Source organism: Oncorhynchus masou, chromosome 9 (assembly GCF_036934945.1).
Source record: "Oncorhynchus masou masou isolate Uvic2021 chromosome 9, UVic_Omas_1.1, whole genome shotgun sequence".
Taxonomy (NCBI): domain Eukaryota; kingdom Metazoa; phylum Chordata; class Actinopteri; order Salmoniformes; family Salmonidae; genus Oncorhynchus; species Oncorhynchus masou.
In genome coordinates, this window is record NC_088220.1 from 1,867,230 (window position 1) to 1,881,387 (window position 14,158).

Here is a 14,158-nt window from a genome sequence, read left to right on the forward strand (position 1 = left end):
GACCCCATAACATCACACGTACCCCCCCCACCTCAGAGCAGCTCTGACCCCATAACATCACACGTGGCCCACCTCAGAGCAGCTCTGACCCCATAACATCACACGTGGCCCCCCCCACCTCAGAGCAGCTCTGACCCCATAACATCACATGTACCCCCCCACCTCAGAGCAGCTCTGACCCCATAACATCACACGTACCCCCCCCCCCCACCTCAGAGCAGCTCTGACCCCATAACATCACACTTCCCCCCCCACCTCAGAGCAGCTCTGACCCCATAACATCACACGTACTCCCCCCACCTCAGAGCAGCTCTGACCCCATAACATCACACGTACCCCCCCCACCTCAGAGCAGCTCTGACCCCATAACATCACACGTACCCCCCACCTCAGAGCAGCTCTGACCCCATAACATCACACGTGGCCCCCCCCACCTCAGAGCAGCTCTGACCCCATAACATCACACGTCCCCCCACCTCAGAGCAGCTCTGACCCCATAACATCACACGTATCAGAGCAGCTCTGACCCCATAACATCACACGTACCCCCCACCTCAGAGCAGCTCTGACCCCATAACATCACACGTACCCCCCACCTCAGAGCAGCTCTGACCCCATAACATCACACGTACCCCCCACCTCAGAGCAGCTCTGACCCCATAACATCACACGTACCCCCCCACCTCAGAGCAGCTCTGACCCCATAACATCACACGTACCCCCCCACCTCAGAGCAGCTCTGACCCCATAACATCACACGTACCCCCCCCCCACCTCAGAGCAGCTCTGACCCCATAACATCACACGACCCCCCACCACCTCAGAGCAGCTCTGACCCCATAACATCACACGTACCCCCCCCCACACCTCAGAGCAGCTCTGACCCCATACATGTAACTATTTCAGAAGATATGAGAATAACAGGATGAGCCCTCTAAGAGTATAGAGGCCACTCACTTAGTGGCCCAGATGAGTATAGAGGCCACTCACTCAGTGGCCCAGATGAGTATAGAGGCCACTCACTCAGTGGCCCAGATGAGTATAGAGGCCACTCACTCAGTGGCCCAGATGAGTATAGAGGCCACTCACTCAGTGGCCCAGATGAGTATAGAGGCGACTCACTCAGTGGCCCAGATGAGTATAGAGGCCACTCACTCAGTGGCCCAGATGAGTATAGAGGCCACTCACTCAGTGGCCCAGATGAGTATAGAGGCCACTCACTCAGTGGCCCAGATGAGTATAGAGGCCACTCACTCAGTGGCCCAGATGAGTATAGAGGCCACTCACTCAGTGGCCCAGATGAGTATAGAGGCGACTCACTCAGTGGCCCAGATGAGTATAGAGGCGACTCACTCAGTGGCCCAGATGAGTATAGAGGCGACTCACTCAGTGGCCCAGATGAGTATAGAGGCCACTCACTCAGTGGCCCAGATGAGTATAGAGGCCACTCACTCAGTGGCCCAGATGAGTATAGAGGCCACTCACTCAGTGGCCCAGATGAGTATAGAGGCCACTCACTCAGTGGCCCAGATGAGTATAGAGGCCACTCACTCAGTGGCCCAGATGAGTATAGAGGCCACTCACTCAGTGGCCCAGATGAGTATAGAGGCCACTCACTCAGTGGCCCAGATGAGTATAGAGGCCACTCACTCAGTGGCCCAGATGAGTATAGAGGCCACTCACTCAGTGGCCCAGATGAGTATAGAGGCCACTCACTCAGTGGCCCAGATGAGTATAGAGGCCACTCACTCAGTGGCCCAGATGAGTATAGAGGCCACTCACTCAGTGGCCCAGATGAGTATAGAGGCGATCCCACTCACTCAGTGGCCCAGATGAGTATAGAGGCCACTCACTCAGTGGCCCAGATGAGTATAGAGGCGATCCCACTCACTCAGTGGCCCAGATGAGTATAGAGGCGATCCCACTCACTCAGTGGCCCAGATGAGTATAGAGGCGATCCCACTCACTCAGTGGCCCAGATGAGTATAGAGGCGATCCCACTCACTCAGTGGCCCAGATGAGTATAGAGGCGATCCCACTCACTCAGTGGCCCAGATGAGTATAGAGGCGATCCCACTCACTCAGTGGCCCAGATGAGTATAGAGGCGATCCCACTCACTCAGTGGCCCAGATGAGTATAGAGGCGATCCCACTCACTCAGTGGCCCAGATGAGTATAGAGGCGATCCCACTCACTCAGTGGCCCAGATGAGTATAGAGGCGATCCCACTCACTCAGTGGCCCAGATGAGTATAGAGGCGATCCCACTCACTCAGTGGCCCAGATGAGTATAGAGGCGATCCCACTCACTCAGTGGCCCAGATGAGTATAGAGGATCCCACTCCTCAGTGGCCCAGATGAGTATAGAGGCGATCCCACTCCCTCAGTGGCCCAGATGAGTATAGAGGCCCCACTCCCTCAGTGGCCCAGATGAGTATAGAGGCGATCCCACTCACTCAGTGGCCCAGATGAGTATAGAGGATCCCACTCACTCAGTGGCCCAGATGAGTATAGAGGCGATCCCACTCACTCAGTGGCCCAGATGAGTATAGAGGCGATCCCACTCACTCAGTGGCCCAGATGAGTATAGAGGCGATCCCACTCACTCAGTGGCCCAGATGAGTATAGAGGCGATCCCACTCACTCAGTGGCCCAGATGAGTATAGAGGCGATCCCACTCACTCAGTGGCCCAGATGAGTATAGAGGCGATCCCACTCACTCAGTGGCCCAGATGAGTATAGAGGCGATCCCACTCACTCAGTGGCCCAGATGAGTATAGAGGCCACTCACTCAGTGGCCCAGATGAGTATAGAGGCCACTCACTCAGTGGCCCAGATGAGTATAGAGGCCCCTCACTCAGTGGCCCAGATGAGTATAGAGGCGATCCCACTCACTCAGTGGCCCAGATGAGTATAGAGGCCACTCACTCAGTGGCCCAGATGAGTATAGAGGCCACTCACTCAGTGGCCCAGATGAGTATAGAGGCCACTCACTCAGTGGCCCAGATGAGTATAGAGGCGAGGCCACTCACTCAGTGGCCCAGATGAGTATAGAGGCGATCCCACTCACTCAGTGGCCCAGATGAGTATAGAGGCGATCCCACTCACTCAGTGGCCCAGATGAGTATAGAGGCCACTCACTCAGTGGCCCAGATGAGTATAGAGGCCACTCACTCAGTGGCCCAGATGAGTATAGAGGCCACTCACTCAGTGGCCCAGATGAGTATAGAGGCCACTCACTCAGTGGCCCAGATGAGTATAGAGGCCACTCACTCAGTGGCCCAGATGAGTATAGAGGCCACTCACTCAGTGGCCCAGATGAGTATAGAGGCCACTCACTCAGTGGCCCAGATGAGTATAGAGGCCACTCACTCAGTGGCCCAGATGAGTATAGAGGCCACTCACTCAGTGGCCCAGATGAGTATAGAGGCCACTCACTCAGTGGCCCAGATGAGTATAGAGGCCACTCACTCAGTGGCCCAGATGAGTATAGAGGCCACTCACTCAGTGGCCCAGATGAGTATAGAGGCCACTCACTCAGTGGCCCAGATGAGTATAGAGGCCACTCACTCAGTGGCCCAGATGAGTATAGAGGCCACTCACTCAGTGGCCCAGATGAGTATAGAGGCCACTCACTCAGTGGCCCAGATGAGTATAGAGGCCACTCACTCAGTGGCCCAGATGAGTATAGAGGCGATCCCACTCACTCAGTGGCCCAGATGAGTATAGAGGCCACTCACTCAGTGGCCCAGATGAGTATAGATGCCACTCACTCAGTGGCCCAGATGAGTATAGAGGCGATCCCACTCACTCAGTGGCCCAGATGAAAGGTATCAGTCTGTAAAGGAAAAGCTGATGGCTCAGCAATAATATGCTGTTATAAACTCAGCAAAAGAAAAGTCCCTTTTTCAGGACTCCGTCTTTCAAAGATAATTCATAAAAATCCAAATAACTTCACAGATCTTCATTGTAAAGGGTTTAAACACTGTTTCCCATGCTTGTTCAATGAACCATAAACAATTAATGAACTGTGGAACGGTCATTAAGACACTAACAGCTTACACACGGTAGGCAATTAAGGTCTGATATTAAATCTTAGGACACTAAAGAGGCCTTTCTACTGACTCTGAAGACCACCAATGTGCCTTCGGCATGCTGCAAGGATGCATGAGGACTGCAGATGTGGCCAGGGCAATAAATGTCAATGTCTGTACTGTGAGACGCCTAAGACGGCACTACAGGGAGACGGGACGGACAACTGATCGTCCTCGCAGTGGCAGACCACGTGTAAAAACACATGCACAGGATCGGTACATCTGAACATCAACCTGCGGGACAGGTACAGGATGGCAACAACAACTGCCCGAGTTACACCAGGAACGCACAATCCCTCCACCAGTGCTCAGACTGTCCACAATAGGCTGGGAGAGGCTGGACTGAGCGCTTGTAGGCCTGTTGTAAGGCAGGTCCCCACCAGACATCACCGTCAACAACGTCGCCTATGGGCACAGACCCACCGTCACCGTTGCTGGACCAGACAGGACTGGCAAAAAGTGCTCTTCACTGACGTGTCACGGTTTTGTCTTACCAAGGGTGGTGGTCGGATTCGCATTTATCGTCAAAGGAATGAGCGTTATACCGAGGCCTGTACTCTGGAGCGGGATCGATTTGGAGGTGGAGGGTCCATCATGGTCTGGGGCGGTGTGTCATAGCATCATCGGACTGAGCTTGTTGTCATTGCAGGCAATCTCAATGCTGTGTGTTACTGGGAAGACATCCTCCTCCCTCATGTGATACCCTTCCTGCAGGCTCATCCTGACATGACCCTCCAGCATGACAATTCACCAGCCATACTGCTGGTTCTGTGAGTGATTTCCTGCAAGACAGGAATGTCAGTGTTCTGCCATGGCCAGCGAAGAGCCTGTATCTCAATCCCATTGATTGAGCCTGGGACCTGTAGGACCTGTAGCCATTCCCCCCCAGAAATGTCTGGGAACTTGCAGGTGCCTTGGTGGAAGAGTGGGGTAACATCTCACAGCAAGAACTGGCATATCTGGTGCAGTCCATGAGGAGGAGATGTTGCAGTACTTAATGCAGCTGGTGGCCACACCAGATACTGACTGTTACTTTTGATTTTGACCCCTTTTTTGTTCAGGGACAAATTATTCCGTTTCTGTCTGTGGAACTTGTTCAGTTTGTCTGTTGAATCTTATGTTCATACAAATATTTACTCGTTAAGTTTGCTGAAAATAAACAGTTGACTGTGGGGATGTTTTTATTTTATTTTATTTTTTTGTTTTGTTAGTTGCTGAGTTGATATTCATAAGCTCGTCTGGCACTGAAATTACTCCTGTCCACTCTCTCTCGACAATCTGAAACCTCTAATGTTCCTCTCCATCTCAGTTGTTGAGGTGATATAGCCTCTTTGTTAGACTGTATTGGAAAAAGACAAAGTTAAACATTTAAAACTTGGACATGGGAAAGCTGTGTTAATACAGTATTGCTACCATTAACAATGCTATACAATTCCCTATTGAGTCTCTGCACTAGAAAAGTTACTGTACAAAAATATAATAATAACAAAATAAATCTGGACGTGTTAACAACCGGAGATGGACTTTTCCTGCCCTTAGTGTGAAGATGTCATCCGGACTGGTGTTTTTATACATCTGCCTTCTGTGTTCTCTTTTCGACTCATCTGCATATTTTCAATCAAATGCCTGAATTTTCTTAGCCATCATACTCCACTGATTTTCAAACCTCGTCGTCCAGAAAGTGTTAGAGCAACACTGATGTAGTTCTACTACGTGATATCTTTATCTTTATTAAAAGCCCTGTTAGGAAGGATCACCTACACATACGGACCAGCTCATATTACAGACAGAAACGTGCTACATGGACCAATCAGAACTCATCTCTCGGCATGTCCAGCCCACTCATTATCTCAAGCCAATCATGGCTAGCTGGAAGCTTGCGGTTATTTTCAATGACTAAACCAGCTAGGCTCGTAATTTATCAATTGTATTCATATCTACAGAGTGGTTGCTCTCTCCTGTGGCAAACCAACTAGGCTGGTAATTTTAGCAATTTTATTAGTATTTACAGATATACACTTACAAGTTTGTTAATATGTATTTCATGAAACGTGGCTTTAGCAGAAATAGGCTGCTATTTATAGTATGGTATGTAAGGCCTATATTGACATCTGCTGATGTAAAAAGTGCTTTATAAAGCATTTGATTTCCATTTAAAATATATATATTTATATTATATTGTATATAATATATTAGTACTTCACAGGAGAGACGTTTGAACGTGAACTTTTTTTTAGCTAGCCAACACAATCTGGTTGGTCAGCAACCTGCAGATTCATGCAAGCCAGTAATGTCATGATTTGGGATTATGGTTCATTGTTTACCTAGCTAGCTAGTCACGTCTTCACGAAAGACACCACTATGCAAGTAAACATTTCAATAGAATGTCACTACGACAACTGTTGGACTAGTAAGCGAAAGGTTGCAAGTTCAAATCCCCGAGCTGACAGGGTACAAATCTGTCGTTCTGCCCCTGAACAGGCAGTTAACTCACTGTTCCTAGGCCGTCATTGTAAATAAGAATTTGTTCTTAACTGACTTGCCTAGTAAAATAAAATAAAGGTTGATAGCTAGTAAATTTGCTCTGGCTATGTCTGTCTTTCCACTCCGATTTCAGGTGCAGTGTGCCAAAGCTCAGAATAACAGTTGAATTTACTAACGCCCAACACATGTTGAATATGGCCGGTGTCAGTAAACTTCTGCAAAAAAGCTTACATTTTTGCTTGCAGCGCAGTTGAAGTCGCTCGCTCTCTAACATATATAAACAGACTATCCAGCTCTGCTTGGGCGAGTAAAATTATCAGTGCCTTCTGAAGTCTCATTTCATCGGGACTCTACAAAAAAGCTTAAAAATCCTTCTTTAACCGGTCGCCCCAGGGTCACTCGGTGGTCGGGAGCCCCAGGGTCACTCGGTGGTCGGGAGCCCCAGGGTCACTCGGTGGTCGGTCGCCCCAGGGTCACTCGGTGGTCGGGAGCCCCAGGGTCACTCGGTGGTCGGGAGCCCCAGGGTCACTCGGTGGTCGGGAGCCCCAGGGTCACTCGGTGGTCGGGAGCCCTAGATTGCACCATATAAATAGTTCCACTGCTTTTTAATTTTTATTCTTCCCCTCTAATCAGGGATTGGGACACCCAGGGGATGCAGTTCAGGTAGAATAGAACAGCAGCAGTACTTGTGACCTCCAGGGTAGGATGGAACACTTGCACAGCGAGGTGGAAACTCAACCCATCCACCACAGTAGCTGTTTTGTTGTCGTCTTCTCCATGTCAGACAGATGTGACCTCTCTCTCTTTTTCTCTCATCTCTCCTTCTCTCTTTATCTCTTTCTCTGTTTCTCTCTTTTTCTCTCTGTCTCTCCCCTGTACTTCTGGTCCTCACACTAAGATGCCATCCCAAATGGCAGCTTATTGCCTGAATAGGGCACTACTTTTGACCAGAGGCCTATGTGCCCTGGTCCAAAGGAGTGCACTACCTTGGGAGTAGTGTGCTATTTGGGATGTGGTCTAACTATATAGGTATCGGTCGTCTTGGTCTGTGAGGCTTCTGGGTCTTTGAAAAGACAGTTTAGACGTCAAACTTCCCTTCAGGGTTAACAGAAGGTCTGTCCTCTCTCGCCCATCTAGTGTTTCTCGCTCGCTCTGTTTTCTAACTCTCGTCCTCTTTCTGTCTCTCAACGCGCTCTCTTTCCCTCAACGCGCTCTCTTTCCCTCAACGCGCTCTCTTTCCCTCAACCCTCTCACCCATCTCGTCTTTCTCTCTGTTTTCTAACTCTCGCTCTGTTTTCTAACTCAACAGAAGCAGATCATCGTGGACCCCCTGGCGTTTAGCGAGGAGCGTTTCCGCCCGTCTTTGGAGGAGCGCTTGGAGAGCATCATCAGTGGCGCCGCCCTCATGGCCGACTCGTCCTGTACCCGTGATGACCGGCGCGAGCGCATCGTGGCCGAGTGCAACTCTGTCCGTCAGGCTCTGCAGGACCTGCTGTCTGAGTACATGGGCAATGTAAGTCTCTTCTCTCCATTCTGATACTAACTCACGACAGACAGGTAGAGGATTCTCCTCTCTCTTGTTCTTCTTTCATCTTCTCTATCTCGAGTCCTCTACCTATGTCTCCCCTCGAGGCAATGTACCAGTAATCAAATTCACACACAGTTGCTCCTTTCACCTCTCCTCCATCTCTCAATTCAATATTCAAGGACTTTATTAGCATGGGGAATATATGTTTACATTTCCAAAGCAAGTGAATGAGATCGTTAAAACAAAAAATTAAATAAACAAACAAACTCACAAAAGCTCTAAAGGAAAAGACATTGTTGTAACAATGTACAAAAGGGAAAATAAATTAACATAAATATTGGTTGTGTTTGCAACCACTGGTTGCCCTTGTGGCAACAGGTCACATCTTGCTGCAGTGATGGCACACTGTGGTATTTCACCCAGTAGATGTGAGCGTTTATCAGTATGGGGTTTGTTTTTTCGTATGCTTTGGATCTGTGTAATCTGAGGGAAATATGTGTCTCTCTGGTCATACATTGGGCAGGAGGTTAGGAAGTGCAGCTCAGTTTCCACCTCATTTTGTGGGCAGTGTTGCACATAGCCTGTCTTCTCTTGAGAGCCATGTCTGCCTACGGCGGCCTTTCTCAATAGCAAGGCTATGCTCACTGAGTCTGTACATGGTCAAAGCGGTCAGGTATTCTGCCACTGTGTGCTCTCTGTTTAGGGCCAAATAGCATTCTAGTTTGCTCTGTTTTTCTTGTAAAATCTTTCCATTGTTTAAGTAATTGTTTTGTTTTCTCGTGATTTGGTTGGGTCTAATTGTGTTGCTGTCCTGAGGCTCTCAAGGACCAGCTTGCCTAGGGGACTCTTCTCCAGGTTCATCTCTCTGTAGGCGATGGCTTTGTTATGGAAGGTTTGGGAATCGCTTCCTTTTAGGTGGTTGTAGAATTAACGGCTCTTTTCTGGATTTTGATAATTAGCGGGTTATCGGCCTAATTCTGCTCTGCATGTATAACACCAAATAATGCATTGTAAACTGCAATGTTCAAAACATGTTGAGGGGATCCCTAGTAAATACAAGTGCTGCACCTACCTGATAGACAGGTGGGACGAAACCATGGAATCCAAATCAGTTATCTTTAAACCATCTCCACCAGCATTCTGGAACACAACCTTCCAACCTTCTAGAACCCTTCGAGATTACCAGACATTCCTTTCTCAACTCTTCTACCCCTTAACCAGCCAAACACACAAGCCAGCATAAAAGCACTAAACAATGTTGATATCAGAGACCATGTTTCTGTCTAAGAAAACACTACATTAACCCAATCTAGGCTAGGACTAAAATGGTGTATTTATCATTCTGGGAGAATAATGGGGTCTATTGAATGATTAATAGATTTCGGGAGGCCAATTTATTGTGAGGCCAAGAATTTCTTGTTCGCTAATCGCTTGATAAATGCTTCTACATGTTTGTATAGGAAATGTGTTCATGTCTGTGTGACACTGGCCTGGGATGGGGGAGGAGACCCGAGAACATAGGGAGAGAGAAACATTGTGGCACCTGACCACACGACTGTCCAGGTGTGACAAAACTAGGACCTGTAGGACCTGCCTTGTTGGTAGTGTTGTTAAGAAGGTAGAAACTAGAGCCTGTAGGACCTGCCTTGTTGGTAGTGTTGTTAAGAAGGTAGAAACTAGAGCCTGTAGGGACCTGCCTTGTTGGTAGTGTTGTTAAGAAGGTAGAAACTAGAGCCTGTAGGACCTGCCTTGTTGATAGTGCTGTTTAGAAGGCAGAGCAGCACTTTATTATGGACAGACTTCTCCCCATCTTATCTACTGTTGTATCAATATGTTTTGACCCATGACAGTTTACACTCTAGGGTTATTCCAACCTGTGTCAATGCTATAGCCTACAAAGAAATACATTGTTATGCTTTTGGGAGTGCATCACACTAGGCTGGCAAGAAAATAAGTGCTCAGCATTTTTAAACATTTCATTGTATTAATTCATTAGTCTATGAATTGAGTATGTAAGTTTTGATTTATAATTAAATTAAACAAAATGCCTTAGGTTTGAATTCACTTTTAGAAACACAGGATTTGCCATAGTCTATGGCTTCAGGCTCATGTGACGGTGTCTGGAGAGCAGGCCAGCAGCGGAGACGGCCCTCTGGGCACGGTGTCTGGAGAGCAGGCCAGCAGCGGAGACGGCCCTCTCGGCACGGTGTCTGGAGAGCAGGCCAGCAGCGGAGACGGCCCTCTCGGCACGGTGTCTGGAGAGCAGGCCAGCAGCGGAGACGGCCCTCTCGGCACGCTATCTGGAGAGCAGGCCAGCAGCGGAGACGGCCCTCTCGGCACGGTGTCTGGAGAGCCACTGGGGATGCTAAAAACCCTTTGGGCCAATTTTGTCAGGCTGGGCAGGGATGCAGAGGTTAATGTTTTATTTTAATATAAGTAGGCCTTAAGGTTTTGTCAAAATGACCTCTCAAGGAGTTTTACGTTTTGATTTGGTTATGTCAGGCCTATTGGAACCAGATCAATGATAACCTAATAGATGACACACTTAGCTAGCTACCCAACTCGTTCCTTTCTGTTAGCATGTGCACGTAGTATATCATGCTGTGTCTTTTCAGATTCCACAATGATTCTGTAGTTGTGAACACTAAATCGCTTGGTCCTCATCTTTGTAAATCACCTTAATTTTAGCAGCTGTATATTTGATCAGTTTCTTTATGAAAAATATTTAGGGAACTCCCTGACAGGAGCTAAAGCAAGGGGCTATAGCAGCACACAGGTAGCTTACAGATGCATGCTGGGCTAGATCATGCCCTGTGCTCGTGAAGTGAGCGATACTGAAGCGACATTGACGCTCCAGCCTTTAGGAAACATGCTCTGTGCTCCAGCCTTTAGGAAACATGCTCTGTGCTCCAGCCTTTGGGAAACATGCTCTGCGCTCCAGCCTTTAGGAAACATGCTCTGTGCTCCAGCCTTTAGGAAACATGCTCTGTGCTCCAGCCTTTAGGAAACATGCTCTGTGCTCCAGCCTTTGGGAAACATGCTCTGCGCTCCAGCCTTTGGGAAACTTGGGGAAGCTCTAGCCTTTAGGAAACTTGCTCTGCGCTCCAGCCTTTGGGAAACTTGCTCTGTGCTCCAGCCTTTGGGAAACATGCTCTGCGCTCCAGCCTTTAGGAAACATGCTCTGCGCTCCAGCCTTTAGGAAACATGCTCTGCGCTCCAGCCTTTAGGAAACTTGCTCTGCTCTCCAGCCTTTGGGGAAGCTCCGTTCCAGCTCCGTCACATAATCAGGTCTAGCCTTTTTATGTCACTGCGAGTCTTTCGAATTGTAATGCACGGAGAATCTTTTCCTGAGTTCCAACAGTTTGCTGTTTGGAGAAAGTTCAGCCTTATCCGGAGTGTTACCCTAGTGTCTGATGTTCCCATGTAATCCAGGTAGGATCCTTTTTAAATGCAGTTGTAGTGTGTTGTCCATGATGAGAAGGTAGAAAGTTGTCTGCCTGTTGGCTGGTGCTGTAGTTATCCTCCCTGAGGGAACAACTAAAGAACTGTAAAGACCTGACGCGACTGACTGTTGTGTCAGAGCGACTTTGTTCACTCCATTTGAACTGTTCACACAAGTCAATCGCTAGTTGCCACTGTGCCCTTCGGAAGCCTTGTTATCGAGTGGGCATCCTAGTTACCTAGCAACAAATCACTGCTACGTCACCCTATAAATACTCAGAATATATCAAGAAATCACATTTTTTTTAAACTTTAATTTCGTAGTCTTAGTGGCGATATTTCACATCTCGATCTACATATACCTTTTAATTTTTTTTGTTGAAGTTTGATCATGTTCACGAAAACATTTAGCTTGCTAGCTGAGCCTGAGCCAGTCACTTCATATGAAACGTTAGAGAAGCTAACGAACCAACCAGCAGGTGCAACACTTAGTACAATGCTCCTTCTGTAAGCTAGCTGCTGTAGAAACCTAATTTTATCCCAATGAACACGTTTTAATGAAGCAGCTTCCGAGTTGGTACATTATCGAGTCTGCTGTTGCGTGTTCAGCTGACCCAACGTTACAACGTAGTGACTAGTGCTACTGAAATCCGGACTAACTACTGCGAACACGTCTACTACTCTTATCAGCGGGCGGCCAAACTAGCCGTGACGAGCTACATGATGTATTTCAGTGCAACTCTTATCAGCGGACTACAAACTACATCCTTAGGTAACGCTAGCCACAATGCCATCCCTGTGTTTGTCAGTGACGCTAGCTAGCAGGCTACACCAGGCTAAAACCAGCTGACTGAAATCACTGGGCGACCGATATACACGTAGTATACAAAACATTAAGAACATGACATAGGATGACACTGACCAGGTGGAAGATATGATCCCTTATTGATGTCACTTGTTAAATCCACGTCAATCAATGTCGAGACAGGTTAAAAATAATAATATTTATTTTATTCCATAAAACATTCCTTAACACCTTTCAGAATGTGAATGGGCAAGACAAAAAGATTGAAGTGCCTTCATTACCGAGGTATGGTGTTCCTAATGTTTAGTATACTCAGTGTACTTGCACATATTTCTTGCAGGAGTAGTTTTTTACAACTTTATCACTGTCTATCTGATTACGTGCCCCATTTGCCCTTGCTTCATAATGTGTCAGACACTAAGAGATGTTGCGGTAAGAGACGAGGCACGCAAATGGATTTTGAATTTTTGAATATTGACAAGTGGCAGTTGGGATGTTGAGTGTGTGTGTGTAGTGTCAATATAAATTTAGGCTAAAACACTTGCAGGCTTGAGTGATCACTATCGAACACAACAGCAAGGGGCCACTCGATAAAGGGCTTAAAGACTACACAGCCACTGTGAAATCACTGTGAAGAGCCCTTTAGGGGCCAAGTGTATGGTTTTGAGATTCAGGCTATGTCTGGCAACCGCTCATGCTCTGACACACTCTCTCTTTAATCTGTTCTCTTTCCCTGTCTTTATCCCCCCCTCCTTCCCCCTCCCTGTAATTGAACAGTGGAATGTGTCTCCTCGTGTGCTGCGATAATGTCTTATTTCATATCTACCATCGTTGTTCTGGTGTTTGTTGCTGCTCGGGCTTTTGGACGGTTATGAAACGTTTTTGGTTCAGATGTTAAATAAGCATGTTTGGGATGCTCTGGATCACCGTGTACGACAGTGTGTTCCAGTTCGCGCCCATATCCAAATTGTGGTCACACCCAGATACTGACTGGTTTTCTAATCCATGCCACTATTTATTTTTTTATTTTTTTTGACTGTTTGTGACCAACACATACGGATCTGTATTCCCAGTCATGTGAAATCCATAGATTAGGGCCTAATGAATTTATTTCAGTTGACTGATTTCCATATATGAAATGTGATTCAGTAAAATCTTAGACATTTTTGAATGTTACTTTTACATTTTTGTTTAGTCTGTGTGTAATTTTTTTTCTGGTTTTAGTCATTTAAGTTTACACTGAAAAGCGTTTCTCCAACCCAACAATTAATTGAACCGTTTTTGCACTGTTTGGACTAAGGCGACCCGAGAGAGAAAATAAAGTCAAGGGCAGAAAATCCTTGTTTTAAGAAAAGGACTTTGATAACAGTCCTCCTTTCGCTGTTACAAATGAAGTTGGATGTCTCCTCTCTGCTCCAACCAGACGGTCGCGTCTCCTCTCCTCTCTGCTCCAACCAGACGGTCGCGTCTTCTCCTCTCTGCTCCAACCAGACGGTCGCGTCTCCTCTCCTCTCTGCTCCAACCAGACGGTCGCGTCTTCTCCTCTCTGCTCCAACCAGACGGTCGCGTCTTCTCCTCTCTGCTCCAACCAGACGGTCGCGTCTTCTCCTCTCTGCTCCAACCAGACGGTCGCGTCTTCTCCTCTCTGCTCCAACCAGACGGTCGCGTCTTCTCCTCTCTGCTCCAACCAGACGGTCGCGTCTTCTCCTCTCTGCTCCAACCAGACGGTCGCGTCTCCTCTCCTCTCTGCTCCAACCAGACGGTCGCGTCTTCTCCTCTCTGCTCCAACCAGACGGTCGCGTCTTCT

The 14,158-nt window shown here is 47.8% G+C and overlaps 1 protein-coding gene across 2 annotated transcripts in view; it reads left to right on the top strand.

Moving 5' to 3' along the window:
• LOC135545435 (catenin alpha-1) overlaps positions 1-14,158 on the top strand; it is a 239,827-nt gene that overhangs the window by 49,702 nt on the left and 175,967 nt on the right. For both annotated transcript variants that reach the window (XM_064973045.1, XM_064973044.1), the window contains exon 8: positions 7,887-8,090. In XM_064973045.1, coding sequence (XP_064829117.1) covers positions 7,887-8,090 — 204 coding nt within the window. The remainder of the gene's footprint in view (positions 1-7,886; positions 8,091-14,158) is intronic.